Genomic DNA, 16677 nt, shown 5'->3' with positions numbered 1-16677 from the left:
TTTTCAGCTTAAGAAATTCAATTAATTAAACACAATGGAGGTAAAATTGGTTTTCTGAACTTTATAAACTCAACAAAACTCTGCACCATACCTAAAAAAGTTATTGTTCTCATTGCTTCATTAGCACTGACTTAAAGAAAAAAGTCCCTTTACTTTCTATTGTATTCTGATTTTGACCATTGAGTGGACATTTTCAATGCAAACCTTGCAAGTGATGAATTTCTCTCGAGGAAATGAACAGCAGGTTAGCAGGCTCCAATAGGCTCAGTGGAACAATACTGTCCTCTAGTGTTTGAGGAACAAACGTGCAGCTCTTGGACACTGACTTGGGATCAGTTTTTAACACATCGTAATGTATATTCAATGTAATTCTTTGGCTTGACACCCTTTTCCTGCCGTTACACTGAAATAAGAAATTAACATAAAATGGCAAACAATTGGCAAACTAACAGATCATATTCTTCAAGTTACACTAAAAAACACCAGAAAACTATTTTAGTATTACAGCACCAGTAGCTGCTGTATGATAACTCATATTTTCTCTTTTTTTGGCTGTGGAGAGATGTGAAGACAGAGCTGCTGAGTACGCAGCATGTAGCAACACAGTTAAAAACAGCAACACAAACTCTTTTTCCTGCATCTATGACATGTGAATAGAATGATAATGTTCACCATAACCACCAATGTGCACATCAGACGTGGACTTAAAAATGAATATGAACAATACTACCTCTTGACTGTGCATTAAGAAAAGGTTATTTCTGCCACTGAACGAGATCCTTGGCTGTCGATAGAGTTTCATATTCGTTTTCCCCTCAGATTCAAAAGATTTAAATTATAAGATAAAATAATAATTAATACATACACACAGTCCCGGTTCTCACTTCCCTTTCCCTCCTATAATTTTCTGTCCCTAACTACCCTGCAATTATGGAAATAAGGGAGCAATAATTTCAAGTGTTGCTAAGGCAGAACTCAGGAGTAAAAAAAAGGAAACCAGTCCCCAACGTGTCCTCACACACGACTCCGCCTGGAGCTTCTTTTCACAGCTGTTTAGGTCAGTTTACTCCATCTGCAATAAAGTGCAGGAAACTGAAAGCGGCTGAGGTCATTGAGTGTGTATGGCACCGTAGGATGGAAAAGGAGGTCTAATGGCATCAGTCCTAGAATCCACCATCTTAATGTACCATTTAAGAGCAGAGGGATGGGATGAACTGTGCATGTCCGCTGTGCTCCTTATTACACAGACAACAACTGCTTGGGTGAAAAATGTTCATTTGTATTTCCATTAAGATATTTTCCACCTCCAGCCAGGTCACATCCATTATTTTGCATCTTAATATTGTTGAAGTGTTTACTAGTGTTGGATTTAAAAGATGTGATAATTTCTGTGTATGCGTGTGAGGCCGACTGCAGAGAGTGCGTAAGTGTGCACATGCATGTGTGTTCCTCTGTCAAACTGGACACAGATATTTGTGAATACAGTGTACATTTCATATCACATTTCTAACATGGTCCCATTGTTCTGAGTCTTCATACAAAATGTGTATAGAGAAAAGTACAATAAAATAGTTTGCTATTTCTTTCGTGGACTGTCATGCAGAAGAAAAACAATGAGAAAAAGCATCTTAAATTCTCAGTGCTTTTTAATGTGTTTGACAATATATTTCCTCTATTTTATTGCTATTACAAACTCTTTCTCCTAATGATCATCCCATGGCCAGTATTCCATAGCTTCACAGATAAAAACCATTAACACTGGTCGTAAGCCAACACACGGGCAGGAAGGAAATCCATTTCATGGAAGGAACTTGGTTGAGTCCAACCAAATGTAGCTTATTCTCGTGAGTTTATATTCCGACAAAGTACCAAAAAACATGAAAAAAAAAATACAGTCTGCCCAATACATGGACTGAACGAGACGATAAAAAAGGTATAAAATACTCGTACGTAACTCAAAGCACACAATATAATGTACATCATAACCACTGTGTAACCACTGGAAGAGAGGACCGGAATAAAGGAAACAGCCAAGTAGCAGTCTAATACAGTGGAGCTACAGGGGCAGTAATATAACCTTTGGATAAAGTAGGAGAGTATTGGAGGCTTAGCACATCACATGGTCAAAGTCAGTCAACAGTTAGCACCATCGCAGACTTCAGTTTTCAGGATCAAGTTACAAAGATACAGAAAAAGTCCATTTGCATTCCTTTAGGAAAGAAACAAAAAGTAAAGTAAAAGTAAAAAAAAATAAAATTAAAATAAAAACCACATGTAAAAGAAGTTGTTTTTCTTGATGGCTCTCGAGCCCTGATTTATATTCACTTCATGATAAAAGTCTCTGTTTCCACTCATCCGTCCATCCACGCTCTCTCTCTCTCCATCACCCAGCTGTTTCTAGTCAGGGAAGCGCTGGCAGGCTTTTTTCCAGCGGCAGGCGGTGCACCACTGATCCTTGCGCTCCACCCCGTACACCTTACGGCACTTCTTGGCCTCCCCGCGACCCTTCCTTCAAACAAAAAACACACAAATAATGAGGATGAGGAGTGGGAGAGACACGCTTAATGTGATCAGTCTCTAAAAAAAAATTACACTGAGGGAAAATAGGTATGAAATGAAGAGATCATTGAATCATGCTTACGTTTCCTGGCAGAGGGAAAATGGAAATGCGATTTTAAATAATCAGAAAGGTGGGTAAGAAATAAACAACCCTGGAGCAAAGAGAGAGGTGGCAGATACTGGAATCAAAACGGAAAGCTTCAGAGAAACGAGGAGGCGAATTAATACAGCTTTATTTGTAAAAATGTGTTTACACTCTGTTCAGAACATCAATCAGGCAGGGTGCTTCAGCCTCATCAACTCAAGTGGCAATCCACTGTGACGTCACACACTAGTTTGGGAACTTCTGTTTTTAAAGCCTCCATTCTGGTATTTTGGTTGTTTGCATTTTGGATTTTTAGAGCCGGAATTGATCATATTTAGACGAGCTGGAGAGGCTGGAGGTGTGAACCAGAGGATATGATGCCCACCTACCTGAAACCTGAGTGCACCCGAGGCCTGTCAATCAAACCAGGCACACCTCGAAACATACCTAACTTTGAGGCCTAATATCTAATTAATGATGGAGACGTTTTCAAAAGGAGTGAATGTAGCTAATGACACCATAGTGACTTCTATATAAAAATAAATTCATTTTATATTTTATAAGAAAAGTTGATGCTTTTTGAATGGGAGTCTGTAGGAGCCAGAAGTCTTTTGGAGCCAGCCACTAGTGGCCCTCAGCGGTACTGCACTTGAAGGCACTTTTGCATCAGCTTCACTTTTCAGACCCGGAGATGTTTATATACAGTCTACGGGTTCAACTTTGATCAAGTGAGGATTTCTATTAACAATGGAAGTCTTCAGAGTTTCTGGGTAATCACATTAGCTACAGCTGTACTTTGTGTTTACTACAAAAACCCATCTGTGTTTAGAAAATGTCAGCAGGCTAATGTCCTAAACTAAGACGGGACATAAACATCAGCATTCGGCTCACCTGAAGGAGCAGTGAGTGCGGGAGGGCGACGCAGTCATCGGCTGCAGCCGGTTCTGTTGGAGCCACTGTTCTCCGACGCTGACAGACCGACAGCGAGGTTTCACCATCTGAGGAGACGAGCGCAGATTCAGCACAACAGCAGTGTTCAATGGAAGAGATCCAAAAAGGCGGCCGTGACAGGGACGGAGGCTACGCCATCTTAAGTGATCAGTACACTCCATCAGAAGTGCTTGGTGAATGGTTGGAAAGAAACAAACTGAGTGTAACACTGTAAATGACTGATTTAAATGCTTCCATGTCTCGCTGCTTCTCTGTGTCAAACAGCTTCTCACTGAGCGTCCCACTTGAGATCTGACATTAGAAATGGTCGCACAGCTGCACCAACCGCTTTTTTTCTGCTTAAAAAAACAGACAAACTGGAACAGGAGACGTACCGGAGTGTTACTTGTGCCAGAGACGGGGGTGGACGGGGTCCAACCCTGGCTGCCGGGGCTTCTGGGGGCCACAGATACCTGGACAGGAACACAGGCCTGGAGGAAGGAGAACAGAGGAAACACAATTCATCTCATCTGCAGGACATTAAACTGACCAACAATATGTTTCATATGAAAAGTAAGGCAGTAGAAGTTTCGTTACTAGATCAGACAGATTTGTTCGAACACTTGAGGGCAGTAGAGGCAAGTTGGACAAACCCTGACATACTCTAGCAGAGCTAGTCAACTTCAATAGCAAGTGGGCCAAATAGGAAAATCACTGGGCGCTTGTGGGCGTTTTCAGAGCTGGGTAACATTTTCAACATCTTAAAACAAGAATAACGAGCGTGAGGTATTTGCAGCAGTTGCATTTTTAGTAGTTATGAAATGGTGAAAACATAAAACATAAAGGGGTGAAATGGTTCTCTGCAGATTTATCCCATGAACTGTAGCTCGGAGATCTTTCCTCTATTGAAATATAAAATTGTATTTATGTTATTTATCTCATTTTTCGAACACCCGCATCTTTTCAGCTCAGTGTGAGAGTATCTCTGATCTCTGTGTCACTGTGGGAGTTCAACCTCTGCAGAGCAGACAGGTGAAGGCAGCGAGGGAAGACTTTCCACTTGTAATCAATCGGGCTACAGGTTGGAGGCCGCCGCGTGAGCTCAACGGAGTCGCAATCAGACTTCTCTGTCGTTAGTTTACGCAGCGGAATGAGTGGAAATTTAAAATGGTTACAAGGTCCAAAAAGTAGTCAAGGGGCACCGATGGAGAGAGCGGCACGCAGCCCTTTCTAGGACATTTTGGGGATTGTTTAGATTCATAAATGTATTCTTAAATTTTGAAACAGCCTTATGGTGTTATTTATTTTTAATTCGGTGGGTATATTTGAAGAAACAAAAATTATTGACATCTGCAGGCGGAAGTGGTACTTAAAAATGTTGGTTTGATACATGATTTGAGAAGTTTTGGGAACCTCTGTTTTATATTAAACCCATTCAAGCCAGCTTCCAGAAGCACGACTACCAACACACACATTCCCACACTTGAAACAAAGACTTTGTCCTCTTTACATCAGCCAAACTGCCAATTTGTTTCAAAAATAATGGATCTAATGCTTCTTAGTCCAACCGGCTGCTGCGACAAACAGCCAAAATCCCACTCTTGAAGTGATCTTTTCCCACCTGCTCTGCCCTATTTCTCCTCCCTGTGAAGCCATTAACTCTGAACAAAGCGCATGCTACTACTGCCTTCCTCACATCCCATCGCCATCGATAGAAGGAGATAGAGAGGATGAAAAAGAAATCTAAAAGCCAAAACATATCCACTGTTAACCCCAGCAGTAACAGCGAGTGTGAGATCAGGAAGAATCATGGAGTTTAACACTTTGGTCAGGCATTTCAAGCCTCCAGCAGCCATGACACACACACACACACACACACACACACACACACACACACACACACACACACACACACACACACACAGAGAGAAACACTGCTGCAACAGCAGCACTGACCCACAATTCAACCCACACTCTCACTTCGGCAGACACTGGATTTTCTGCATCAGTGAAGAAATGAAAGCATTTTCTGACATCTAGCAAACATCTGAAAAATGCAAAAATATCGTCTCATGGCTATTTTTTTTAGCTCGGGACATTTTTCGTTATGTTTGTAAGTTGAAAAGGTCAATAGTGAGCAAGGATATGTGCTCATCAAATCCTAACCTCAGTGCAACGACACTGGAGGAATCCATGTGGTGTTTTCTGCTCTTTGCAGGCTGGTGGGAGTCGAGTCTCCTTGAGAGAGCGAGCGAGCCGACAGCGCACTCTCTCACTGTCACAAAGCATCCATTTACAGGCTCGGCGGTGCGGGGTAAATGCAGGTCACCAGTGAAATGTGCTGCTTTGTGATGCATAAACAAAGTTGTAGCTCATTGGCGCTTTGAGAGGGGGGGGGGGGTCTGCTCGGGTGCGCTGGGTAAAGAGGACTTCTGAAACAACACCACGGCCAAGTAACACAAGACTCCTGCTCCGAATTTCTAGTAAAATGACATTAATGCCCTCGCTGAGGTATTTTGAAGAAATCTGGATACTTTCATGTCAGTTTTTATGTCGGGCCTAATTTCATGGACTAAAATACTGAATTTGGGCCGTGGGCGATGGGAAAATGCAACGTTAGGAAGGTAAATTCCTGAACTCGTGCACAAAAATCTGCGCCTGATATTTAATAATTCATGCTAACAAGAACTGTGTTGTCTCCTTTCATTGCTCTCAAATAATTTAATTCCCCAAAAACACTCCCTATTTTCTAGAGAACTCCAATTCTGGGAAGTAAACAAGTACTTATCAAAACAACAAATATTCAAACAGGTTTTGTTTTGTGCCAAAGCGCCACATGACTTCAAAAATTCCCTGAAGTTAGACAAAGTGATTGTCTTCTCAGAAGAATTTTGCTGTCTGCTTGGAACAGGCTGCAAACAATGTTCAATGAATAACAGAACATTCAAAAAACATCCATTCAAATTGGGACTAATTAAATTATTATAGGTGGGCGAATGTCATTCCAGGTTTTACAGCTCGTTGAGCACATCTAACCCCCGTCCCCCCTCCACACACACACACACACACACACACACACACATACACACACACACACACATATACAAACACTAATTAATCATCTGCTCAGCCATTATAGAAGCATACTGGTGGTTGGGGAGGAACCTTTGTGACAAAATTGAAGATGCTTTAATATTTTGTAATTATGGGTAAATCACCTACATAATAAACAATATTAGTAACACTTTTATGAAAATCTGTAAAGCAGGAAAAGTAATAAATGGACTTCGTTATAAAATATTAGTTAAGAAACTTTTTTTTAGTTTTGTTTTCTTGACCAGAGTTACAGAAGAAGATCGAAACCATTGTCATGTTGGTTTGTTCAAAATGAAACTACCAGCAGCAGCTTGTCAGTGCAGCTTAGCATGAAGCCTGGAACAAGCAGCAGCCAACCGTCACTCACTGGTTTGTGAATCACTGTTCTGAAGCCTCGAGTCTGACAGTCTGATGGTAGACATCTTGTTTGATTTTTTTTGGAGCCAGAAGTGACCATGTTTAGACCAGATGGGGAGGAGCGAGGGCTGGTAACCTGCACCTCAGGCATGTCAATCAAGCTGGGCAAACCTGCTTGCTTCCCTTTGAGGCCTAATATCAAAACAATTATTTAAATATTTTCAGAACAACCAACAGGACACTGATCAGGAGGAGTTGATTTAACTGATGACACTATAATGACTTGTGAAAAAAAGTATTGACTTTGTATTTTATGAAATAGATTTACACTTTTTGAATGGGATTCTGTTGGAGCCAGAGGGTTTTTTTGGGGGGCAGACCCTAGTGGGCCTCAGTGGTATTGCACTTTAAGCCACTTGTGCATTGGCTTCACTTTTTTAGACCTGAAGACTACGTCCATAGTCTGAAGAACCACACTGCTGCACCCACCTGATAGAGATGCTCAGAGTGGATCTGCCAGAAGCTGCTGGGGGCCGACTGGCTGAGCGGACTGGGCCTGCTCGGGCCCGGACCGGAGCTGGAGTTGGACCTTGGCCTGTGAGCTGGGAGGATCTGTATCTCCGAGCCGGGAGGAGAACCGCAGGAGGCCCAGCTGAGATGAGAGGAGGAGGCCTGACCCAAAACCTGCTGGGGAGGAGGCGGAGCGGAGCCGGTGTCGACGGTCTCACAGGAGATCTTGGTGTAGTAGAAGTCCTCCTCTCTCTGGGACTGATCCGATCCGCTGCTGTGTGTGTGGTCGGGGCAGAGCAGTGGACACACAGAGAAAAAGAGTGAGTTGTGTGTTGGAAGTGTTACTGAAAGCAGCACTCACTGCGGCCCAGATATAAAATCTCACTTCCCCTAACTACGACAGAGCTCTTCCACAACCTGAAAATTTGATTCCTTCTTGATTTTTTAATGTTGTTTTGCAGCTGAGAAATGTCCTAAAGGGCTAAACTGTCTGCTGTCGAATCCAGTTCAGACTTTAATGGATAAGTGGGCAAACAGTGAACATTAGAATGTCATACATCAGCACTTGCCTGAAGAAACCCGTTGAAAAAAAAATCACCAACAAAGACCTTATTGAATAAATGACTTGAGTTTTCTTATTTAGTGCACCATTAAAACTGGAGTCTGACTGATACTGAATTTTGCCTCCCAATGCTGATATTAAGGGGTAAAAACTTTTTTGATATCAAACTATTGGATGAAATGTGGTTATCATAGACTTGTGAAAAAGATCTATAATAGAGGCAGGATAGTTTACAGTTTTAAAATAAAATGTATTTTCCAAAATGACATCAGTGCAATGAAATGGTGAACTTCACTTGGGATGTAATAATTATTAATAACTATGAATAAAAAAAAACAACCAACAACAACAATTTTGAAATTACCCAAAGCAACTTTTTACTGTTCAATAAAAAAAGTGTTCATATCAGATATCATACACACCGATACTGATATATTGGCCAAAATCAACCAATAAAATCCGCCAACTGAAAAATGTATTTCGGTCAAACTCTTGATATTTAATATTTGAAAGATTCTGTCAAATCAAAAGGAGCATTTTGTGGTAAATGTTTCTCAAAGTAAGGGACTGTATGAAAATTATCAGTGGGGGGGGGGGGGGTAGGGCCTCAAAAAAAAGTTGGAGCATTATGTAAATTGTTGGAGGGACGCCTAACATTTCTGGCGGGGAGCAGAGTATGTGTATTTATTATGTGTACGTGTACTTTTTCTCCCCTTGCAAGCTTTAATGCCTCACAGAAAAAGACGCGTGAAAATTTGTTCCATTAAAAAAATATGGCTGTACCATTTACAATAAGCAGATGTTCAAGATTAAATTTGTACACATATTCTTAATTGTTTCCTTTACTGCTTATTTTTCTATAATTAAAGGATGGTTGAAATAATGATTATTACTTTGGACTACCTCCAACCGCCTCAAATAACGATGTTACGGTCCCTAAATGTACCCTAAATGTTTTAGCACCTCAACCCTTTTGTTGCCCGTCTCTCAAAAGAATGAAAGTGATTGTACATGTAAATTTAAAGAGTCAAGATGCAAGCTCACCCCAGATGCAGCACGCGGATGTGTCTCTTGATTCCGACTGAAGACGTGAGCACTTTGCCACAACTGGGCCACAGACACTTGTACACACCTCTGAAAGAGCTCTGTGAGAGACAGAGAGCACAACAAGGGTCAGGTGACGGGGAGGGGAACAGGAAATACAGAGAAACACACAAAACGCATAGAAATAGTCTCTGTTAATAACATACAACTGGACTCCATCAGTTAAATATCTGAAAGGATCATTTACAGCTGTGTACCTTTGGCTTTTTAGCAGTATGCTCCTCTCCCTGCTCCAGCTCCATCTGCAGGCCTTCGTCAGGGCTGCTGTCCACCTCGGGGACGGACGGCGAGGGGGCGGGGCTCACGTTGCCGTGGTCCCAGCTCCAGTAGCCGCTGCTGCCGCTGTCAGAGAGCTCGCCGCCACCACACTCCATGTCGGCTGACGAAGATGAGCCTGCTGGAGGAAGATACGGGAGATTCAGTTTTCAAAAAGTATTCCCCGTGAGCCAAAGACGACACACAATTTACCACCAAGTTGAGGACACTAGTTCAATCCTGCACAAAGTCTAGGTTTGTAAAAAAAATATACCTTCAGATATTAAATATTCTCTGTTCTTGTTTACGATGAAAATAGCTACTGTGCATGTGGGACGGCTCTCTGCTGCGTCCCCTCAGCCCGTCCTACAGGGAACAGCAGGCGTCCCACGCCGGTGCCAAGGTTGTGACATGAGTCTGTTTTCTCAGACGGCTTTACCATCATTTCATCATCGTACCATCGACTCGCTCTCTGCTCTGTTCCCTGGCTACTAATATTTAGTTTATCGCTTTGCCAAAAATCTAAAGCAAGTAATGTATTTTTACTCAGGAAAATGTGTTTACTTTTTATCAAGGTTTAGTAATTAGGAAAACTAAACTTCTGGACTAATATTAAAGACGTGCCAGGTTTCTCATGAATACACAAGAATAGAAGAACTATCAGTGATGGTTAGCGTTTATCTTGTGGCCAAACTGAAGGTAATATTCATTTCAGAGGTTTCCAAACTTTTCAGGTTATGAACAACTATACACCGAAACAGAAGTACCACATCCCACTGCAGATACCAACAGGTTTTTTTTTATAAAATAAAATGCCCTAATTTAACCAACCAATAGCCTCAGAAAGGCTGAATAAAAACAACATAAGACAAAATCTAAAATCTTGTGGTAGAAACGGCGTTACTCTGTGTTTCAACTGTCGACTCCTCTTCAGCATTGAAACGTTCATCTGATCTGGCAGATCGTCACTTTCCTCTCAGCTGGGTTTTGGACCTTGTAGCCATTTTAAAATATCACTCATTCTTCTTGATAAACTCAACGAGTGAGGAGTCGTCAAGCTAAACTTAGCATTACGCTACGTCAGACATGACATTGCATCCCATCATTGTAATGAGATGTGTCGATTTAATTACTGTTGTCTGTAGTTAAAAGGACAGTTTCTTGCATTTGGGCCAGTTGGAGTGCAACTGTTCAGTCTTTCAACAAGGTCCTCATGTACCACCGGTGGGACACGAACCAACTTTTAGGAACCACTAATAAAACTGGTTACAGAAGTTCACACATCAGTCCTGCAGCTCTTCTCTGAAGGCGTGTTGATTTTGGCCGGTGCCATCTTGCAAATTGGCATCTATGTAATATTACGTCCCGCCCACCGATAGCTGAGACCTGACTGCAGCACAGGCCTGTCAATCAAACAAACACGCCCCCAAAAACACAGCTTTTTGAAGCTTATTTTCTAATTAATGACAGGATTATTTTTAGATGGACCGCCAGAAAACTAATAAGAAGGAGTGACTTTAGCTAATGACACCACAAGATAAGTTGTGGAAAAAAGTTATTGACTTCGAATTTCATGAGGCAAGTTGAATGGGAGTCTATAGAGCCGCAGGCTTTTTCAAGACTACCCCTAGTGGCACTCTATGGTATCGCAGCTTAAGGCACTTCCGCATCTGGCTCATTGTTCAGACCCACAAGCTACGTCTACTTATATATAGTTTATGGCTACAGCACATTTAAAGCCACATTTTAGCATTTACATACCTTTGTATTACAAATGCAGAAAGTGACATGAATCAGCAAAATGTTCAAAATTTGTAAGGCTTGCAGTCCCCTGCAGACTGAAACTAGAATTACCACCTTGTGGTTGTGTGACTCCACCAACCAGCCAGGTTGCAGTTTCCGTCCAAGTCGGTCCAGACTCAGATAATATGTAGTGAAAATTTTAGGAAGAATTTAATTAAAAGGTATAATGTGCAAAAAGGAAATTGTCCCTTTATGTACATGTATGATTCCAGTGACAACCATGCTGAGAGAGAAACAGACCTGGTCCAGGATCTGTCTGTGGAGGGCTCTGGACCACGGGGCTGCAGGACAGACTGGTCAGAACCATGGCTGCCATGATCTCGTCCATCTCCACTGACTCTGGGCTGCGGAAGCTGGAGACAACAGATGGCAAAATCCTTAGTGTCTGGTGAGATAAAGTCCACCCTCACACCCTCCTAAACTGCTACCTGCAGTACGCCTCACCTGTACGGAGCCTCTCCGGTGGCTGACACGTTGCTGAGGTGCATTGTGGGTCCCACGTTTGGCAGCGGAGTGGCCAGGTTCCTCCATCCCGATGTCTTGCTTTTGTGGTGCCCACTTTCTACGAATGGCTGGACACAGCTCTGCGTATGAACCTTCAGAAGGAGGTAATGACACAGTGAGCTGCTGGTTGACGCCTGTTAATGTTTAGTGAGATGAACCGTCCGCTCAGTAAATCAGTGGAACATGGACAGAGATTCTCTATTCAGGCTTTATTTGGGTTAAGCTGTTTACATGAGTCTTTTGATACCCTACAACTGAGCCTCGCTGTTTCCATGAATAAAGCAGTTAAGAGAATATTTCCTGTCCATCTGTGGCATCCTGCCTGCAGACAACACAATCTGCCACTGAAGCAGTACGAAGAGCAGGCGGCTGCCAGACTCTGACCAGGCGCTACATTACGTCCAACGCAGGGGAAATAAATACCATGACCCCGTTATTGTGACAGCTCTTTGTTTTTCTCAATAAAGGTTTGAACTTTCGGGGCATGCAAACCAAAATCAGAGTTAAAACCAACATTTTGGATACCGGTTCATTTTACAAATGTGTGTATCAAGGTGCATTGAAGAAATGTATTGTAATGTATTAAAATATTTGTATGTAAAAGAAGCCCAGAGATAAATTCTTCTCTTTGGACCTAAGCGGGAGTCTGAGCCCTCTTAGTCTCCTCACCGGAGTCTGCTGCATGTCAGGTCCTTTGCTGTTGTGCGTGGTTGTAGAGATGCAGGCTTGTTGTCCCAGTGGGCCGCCTGCCGTCCCTCCTGGCCCTGTTCCAGCTCTGTCCTCAGGTCCCATAGCTGCCATGGTGCTGCTGCACACAGTGAGGGGGACTCAGCACAGTGTCACACTTCCCTGCAGGCAAGACACCAGAGACAGCATGAGCACTAAACCAAGGAAAATATTTGATTGTATTTTTTTTAATCTTCTCACAGTCATGCAACATTCCTAAAGCTGCACTCCATTTGATCTGTGAGTTTCACATCCCCTTTACAATGCATTACATACAAATTCTCCAGATATAACTAAACTAAACTATGGAGGTTGCTGGTCATTTTCAGCTACAAAGAAAATGCTCTCAATGAATTATTGCATCAAATATTAAACGTTATGCTGTCTGTGGTGGACAAGTATGTTGATCTGAACAGACTGCAGCTCTGCCGTTAAGCGATTGTTGGCAAACATTCATGCTCTCATTCCATCTTACGTCTGTAGGCCTGACGGTGCAGAGCAAACAACACCTCGGGACATTTGAAAATGATTGCGGGAAAACAAGACTCGAGTGGATTTAAAGAGAGGCTCGACCAAAATCTTGCTGCAGCTTTGTTTTCTGCTCCGATAAAGTGGGAAACCGACAACGCGATCCACAGACCTAATCTGACGTTTGGGTACATTCACTGTGGCCTGTCGCCCATAATGGTAAAATTGGGGCAATGTTGCATTCAGTGAACGCAGGAATAATCCCGACTGGGTGGTGGAGTGGCTCAAAGCAGCGTGCAGCACGGACAATCTATAATTCACTATGTTTCTCAAGTGTTATGGCATTTTCATTTCTGTCAGTCAACTGAGAGACGTTTTCTGAAGAATCACATTGGTCTAAATAGATTTACTTTGACATAATACTGCAGTAAGGATAAAGTAAAATGTCATGTGAAACAGATCAAAAAAGAATAATTGATTAATCAATTAGTCAAACTGCAGAAAACTATAACTCAACAATGTTGATGGCCTCAGCAGTGTTAATTTTCACTGTTAAAATACAAACACAACAGTGGGTTAGTACGAAACAACAAAATAGTAAACTGTTAAGTGAGTCAGTAAAACAACAACTGTGCTTTTAATCATCCTTATACGGTTTGATATTGTACAGTTTGTTAGGAAATAAAAACATAAACAACGTCAAAAAACACGGGTTCATTTTAATGAACCTCTGTTACAGGAGTTTACTGTTTTTACTGATTTACAATAAAGATGTGGCTGCTGTTTACTTCTTGAAAACCTGCCCCCGAACGGCATCTTTGACGATGAAGCCCAGCTCTCCCATTCTTTTCTGTGCATACAAATGCAGCATAAAACCCTATTTTCCCCACCTTTCCACCAATCAGCGAACAGTTTGAGTAGTAAACAAGCGGCACCGTGTGGGCGGGCGGCCGCCGCTGATTGGCTGAGCTCTGATTTTCGTACACACACCTCCTTTCTGACAACGTGTTCAGACACGAGTTTCCCCGGGAGGGACTGAGCTGCACAGCTGAAAAACCCCTTATTTTAAATTCCAAAGTAACACACTAAAAAAGTCAAATTACACACAAGACTAATCGTGCAGCGATGTAAGGCAGGAACAGTAGCATGTGTAAATTTAACAACAACACCACCACCACCAACAACAACAACACAGTGTCGTAAATAACGTCATCCCCCAATGATAGAGTAGCGATACATGCAATATTTTAAATGCATAATACAAGCTTATGTGCATTTTAGTAGATACTATAGGAAGTATTTATACGTATAAATCGGAGTCCTTGTAAATAGGCTTCTGCGGTTTGATGCACTCGATGATAAAGCTTGAAATGGAGCAGTTAACGTTTTTCCAAATAAATACGAAGCCCGATTGCATTTGTTTCTAATGGCGGTTATGTGCGTTCAGAAAAACAACCGATGAGAAGTCCCAGTTTATCATCCCTCAACTACATCACTGATCTCCACCCGGCAACGCAGATTGAAATCAGGAGAAACAGCCCCCGTCCTCCCCCTGTGCTCACACCGCTGAAAGAAAACAATATTTTCGTGGTGTTTCCTGCAACACAAAACCCTCTTCGACCGGCCCAAACAACGTATTTTACTCACGCCGTCGGTGGAAGCCTCTGTCCGGTCCCGTCCGGTCTGAGCTGCAGCAGCGGGTCGTCGCCGCCTGGCTGTCACGCCGCTCGCCGGCTCTTCAATCCGCCGGAGGAAAAAGGGGGTTGGTCGGTCGGATACGCGCCTACGTGTGTCTGCTTGGCGGACCAATGCCGGGGGTGACAGCTGGGCAGAGCGCAGAGATATCAGCCTGCAGCGCGCCGTGCACAAAAGGATGATCTAGGTGAGGGGTTACCAGAGCAGCAGCAGCAGCAGCATCCACTCTGTCTGTCTGTCTGTCTGTCTGAGGCGCGCACAGATCTGTGTGTATGTTCAGACAAACATCAGAGATGCATTCTTCCCTTGAAAATACAGAAATAACGAATACAAAGCAAGATTTGTTTGACATAAATATGAATTGCTTTTCAAAATGCATTCCCTGCATTTTATAAACATGCTATACAAACACCAGTCAAAATAAAATATCCAAAGAAATAATATTCAATTGATAAATATTCCAGAAACTACCATGAGATGCCTCAGACATCACTCGTCTATATATAGGGTTATGGGTTTATATATAGCCTTATATAGATAGATAGATAGATAGATAGATAGATAGATAGATAGATAGATAGATAGATAGATAGATAGATAGATAGATAGATAGATAGATAGATAGACAGACATAGTCTATATATATATAATATTGCCTGTAATTCATTTCCAGTATGTACTATAGATGCTATTAATCCAATTAGAAAAAAGAAGTAATTTTAATTTAATTATTTACCACTGAGATATCGAACCTCTTCAGGCACCTTTTAACTGTTTCATTCGACTGAAAACAGCTTGAATACCATAAGCTGTTGACATCATAGCATGCATTACATCTACCCCCAACATCATCATGATAAATTGCCTGCATGGAGATCAAACAGACTTGCTGCACGTGTGTTTTTAAGTGTGCATGTGTGTTGCTTGTGTGTGTATGTTTCTGTGTGTTTGAAAGAGCGGATTAGTGTCGGCTGTCTGCACCCTCTCCACCAGACATGCAGTCAGCAGGGATTTTAGGGTCTGAGCACCGACAGTCAGAGAGAGTAACTCAGTCCTAGTCCCAATCTGAACTCTAAATCAGACAGAATTACCTCCCTTCTTATTTCATTCAGTAATGACATAATGTAGACGTGAGGTTATCACAGGCCGCGGACAACTGGCTCAACTGGTTAGGCAGATTAAGGCTGACCCACAATAACAAATGACATAGCAGGGGTTACCAAGTAAGCATTTACAGCAGCTACAGTACAGCAGATTTAACATTACTTAATATTGTACAATGATTTTGAGGGTAGTAATCAGTTAGATAGTGGTGCCTGGAATATGATTGAAGCCCAGTTCTGGGTCATTATTATAATTTCATAATATAAATAAGATATACTCTATCTTAAAAGATGGCACCTACAGTTAAGGGCTTGGAATAATCTTCCTGGTGAACAGGTACATGAACAGCTGCGGACACCAAGAACACAGCAGTTCTGTTTATACTAGCTTGGACCCATTCCACAAATAAGCAGTAGATCGGGATCTACAGGAAAATGTCAACCCAGTCTTCCCTCTACAAACTGTTGCTCATTTGATTGTCTTTAAATTATTTTAAAGATGAATTGTAGGGATGCAGGTACTGTGGCCGACCTCTTAACACAAGTTTTCCAACGCATGCACAGTTGGTTCCCTTGTAGCACAGTGACGAGTGTCCCAACCTATGGGAGGTACACGGATGTCCACAAAGAGACTGCATGTACACGCTCTGATGATAGAATTTACGTCCCGTGGACCCTCTTGTGGTTGTGGATGTTTTATCACATATATTAGGCGAATATAAATTTGTCTGCTGCCATGCTTGGAGATGAAAGTGGTAACATTGTAATGACAGAACGCAAAATCACGCCAAAGCATCAGTCCACCAGACGATACCGTGTCAGTATCACATTTTGCCTCATGAATGAAAACTAAGGTGCCTCAGGTGTAAGCACTAAAATCCACCTGGTTAGGTTAGGAGAGACATGATTTGGGTTAAATG

At 42.2% G+C, this 16677-nt stretch overlaps 1 protein-coding gene across 3 annotated transcripts; it reads right to left on the bottom strand.

The window, feature by feature from the left end:
• Positions 1-1628: 1628 nt before the first annotated feature.
• znf395b (zinc finger protein 395b) lies at positions 1629-14809 on the bottom strand. 3 transcript variants are annotated; one of them, XM_069158683.1, is made up of 10 exons: positions 14607-14809; positions 12435-12614; positions 11706-11857; positions 11502-11614; positions 9401-9597; positions 9144-9244; positions 7517-7811; positions 3970-4065; positions 3536-3642; positions 1629-2509 (listed from the first exon to the last, which is right to left on the bottom strand). In XM_069158683.1, the coding sequence occupies exons 2-10, from the start codon at positions 12564-12566 to the stop codon at positions 2398-2400; spliced, it is 1305 nt and encodes a 434-aa protein (XP_069014784.1). In that variant the 5' UTR covers positions 12567-12614; positions 14607-14809; the 3' UTR covers positions 1629-2397. The 3 variants fall into 3 exon arrangements, with proteins under 3 accessions (XP_069014784.1, XP_069014783.1, XP_069014782.1); XM_069158682.1 differs by having other exon boundaries at positions 7517-7808; positions 9401-9600; positions 14607-14808; XM_069158681.1 differs by having other exon boundaries at positions 9401-9600; positions 14607-14806.
• Between the last annotated feature and the right edge of the window lie 1868 nt (positions 14810-16677).

The sequence above is a fragment of the Embiotoca jacksoni genome, unplaced genomic scaffold (assembly GCF_022577435.1).
Source record: "Embiotoca jacksoni isolate LCO1_2020_lvr unplaced genomic scaffold, fEmbJac1.0.p SCAF_23, whole genome shotgun sequence".
NCBI lineage: Eukaryota > Metazoa > Chordata > Actinopteri > Embiotocidae > Embiotoca > Embiotoca jacksoni.
The sequence above is the reverse complement of the archived record's forward strand: the minus strand, read 5'-3'. Positions and strand labels throughout refer to the sequence as shown.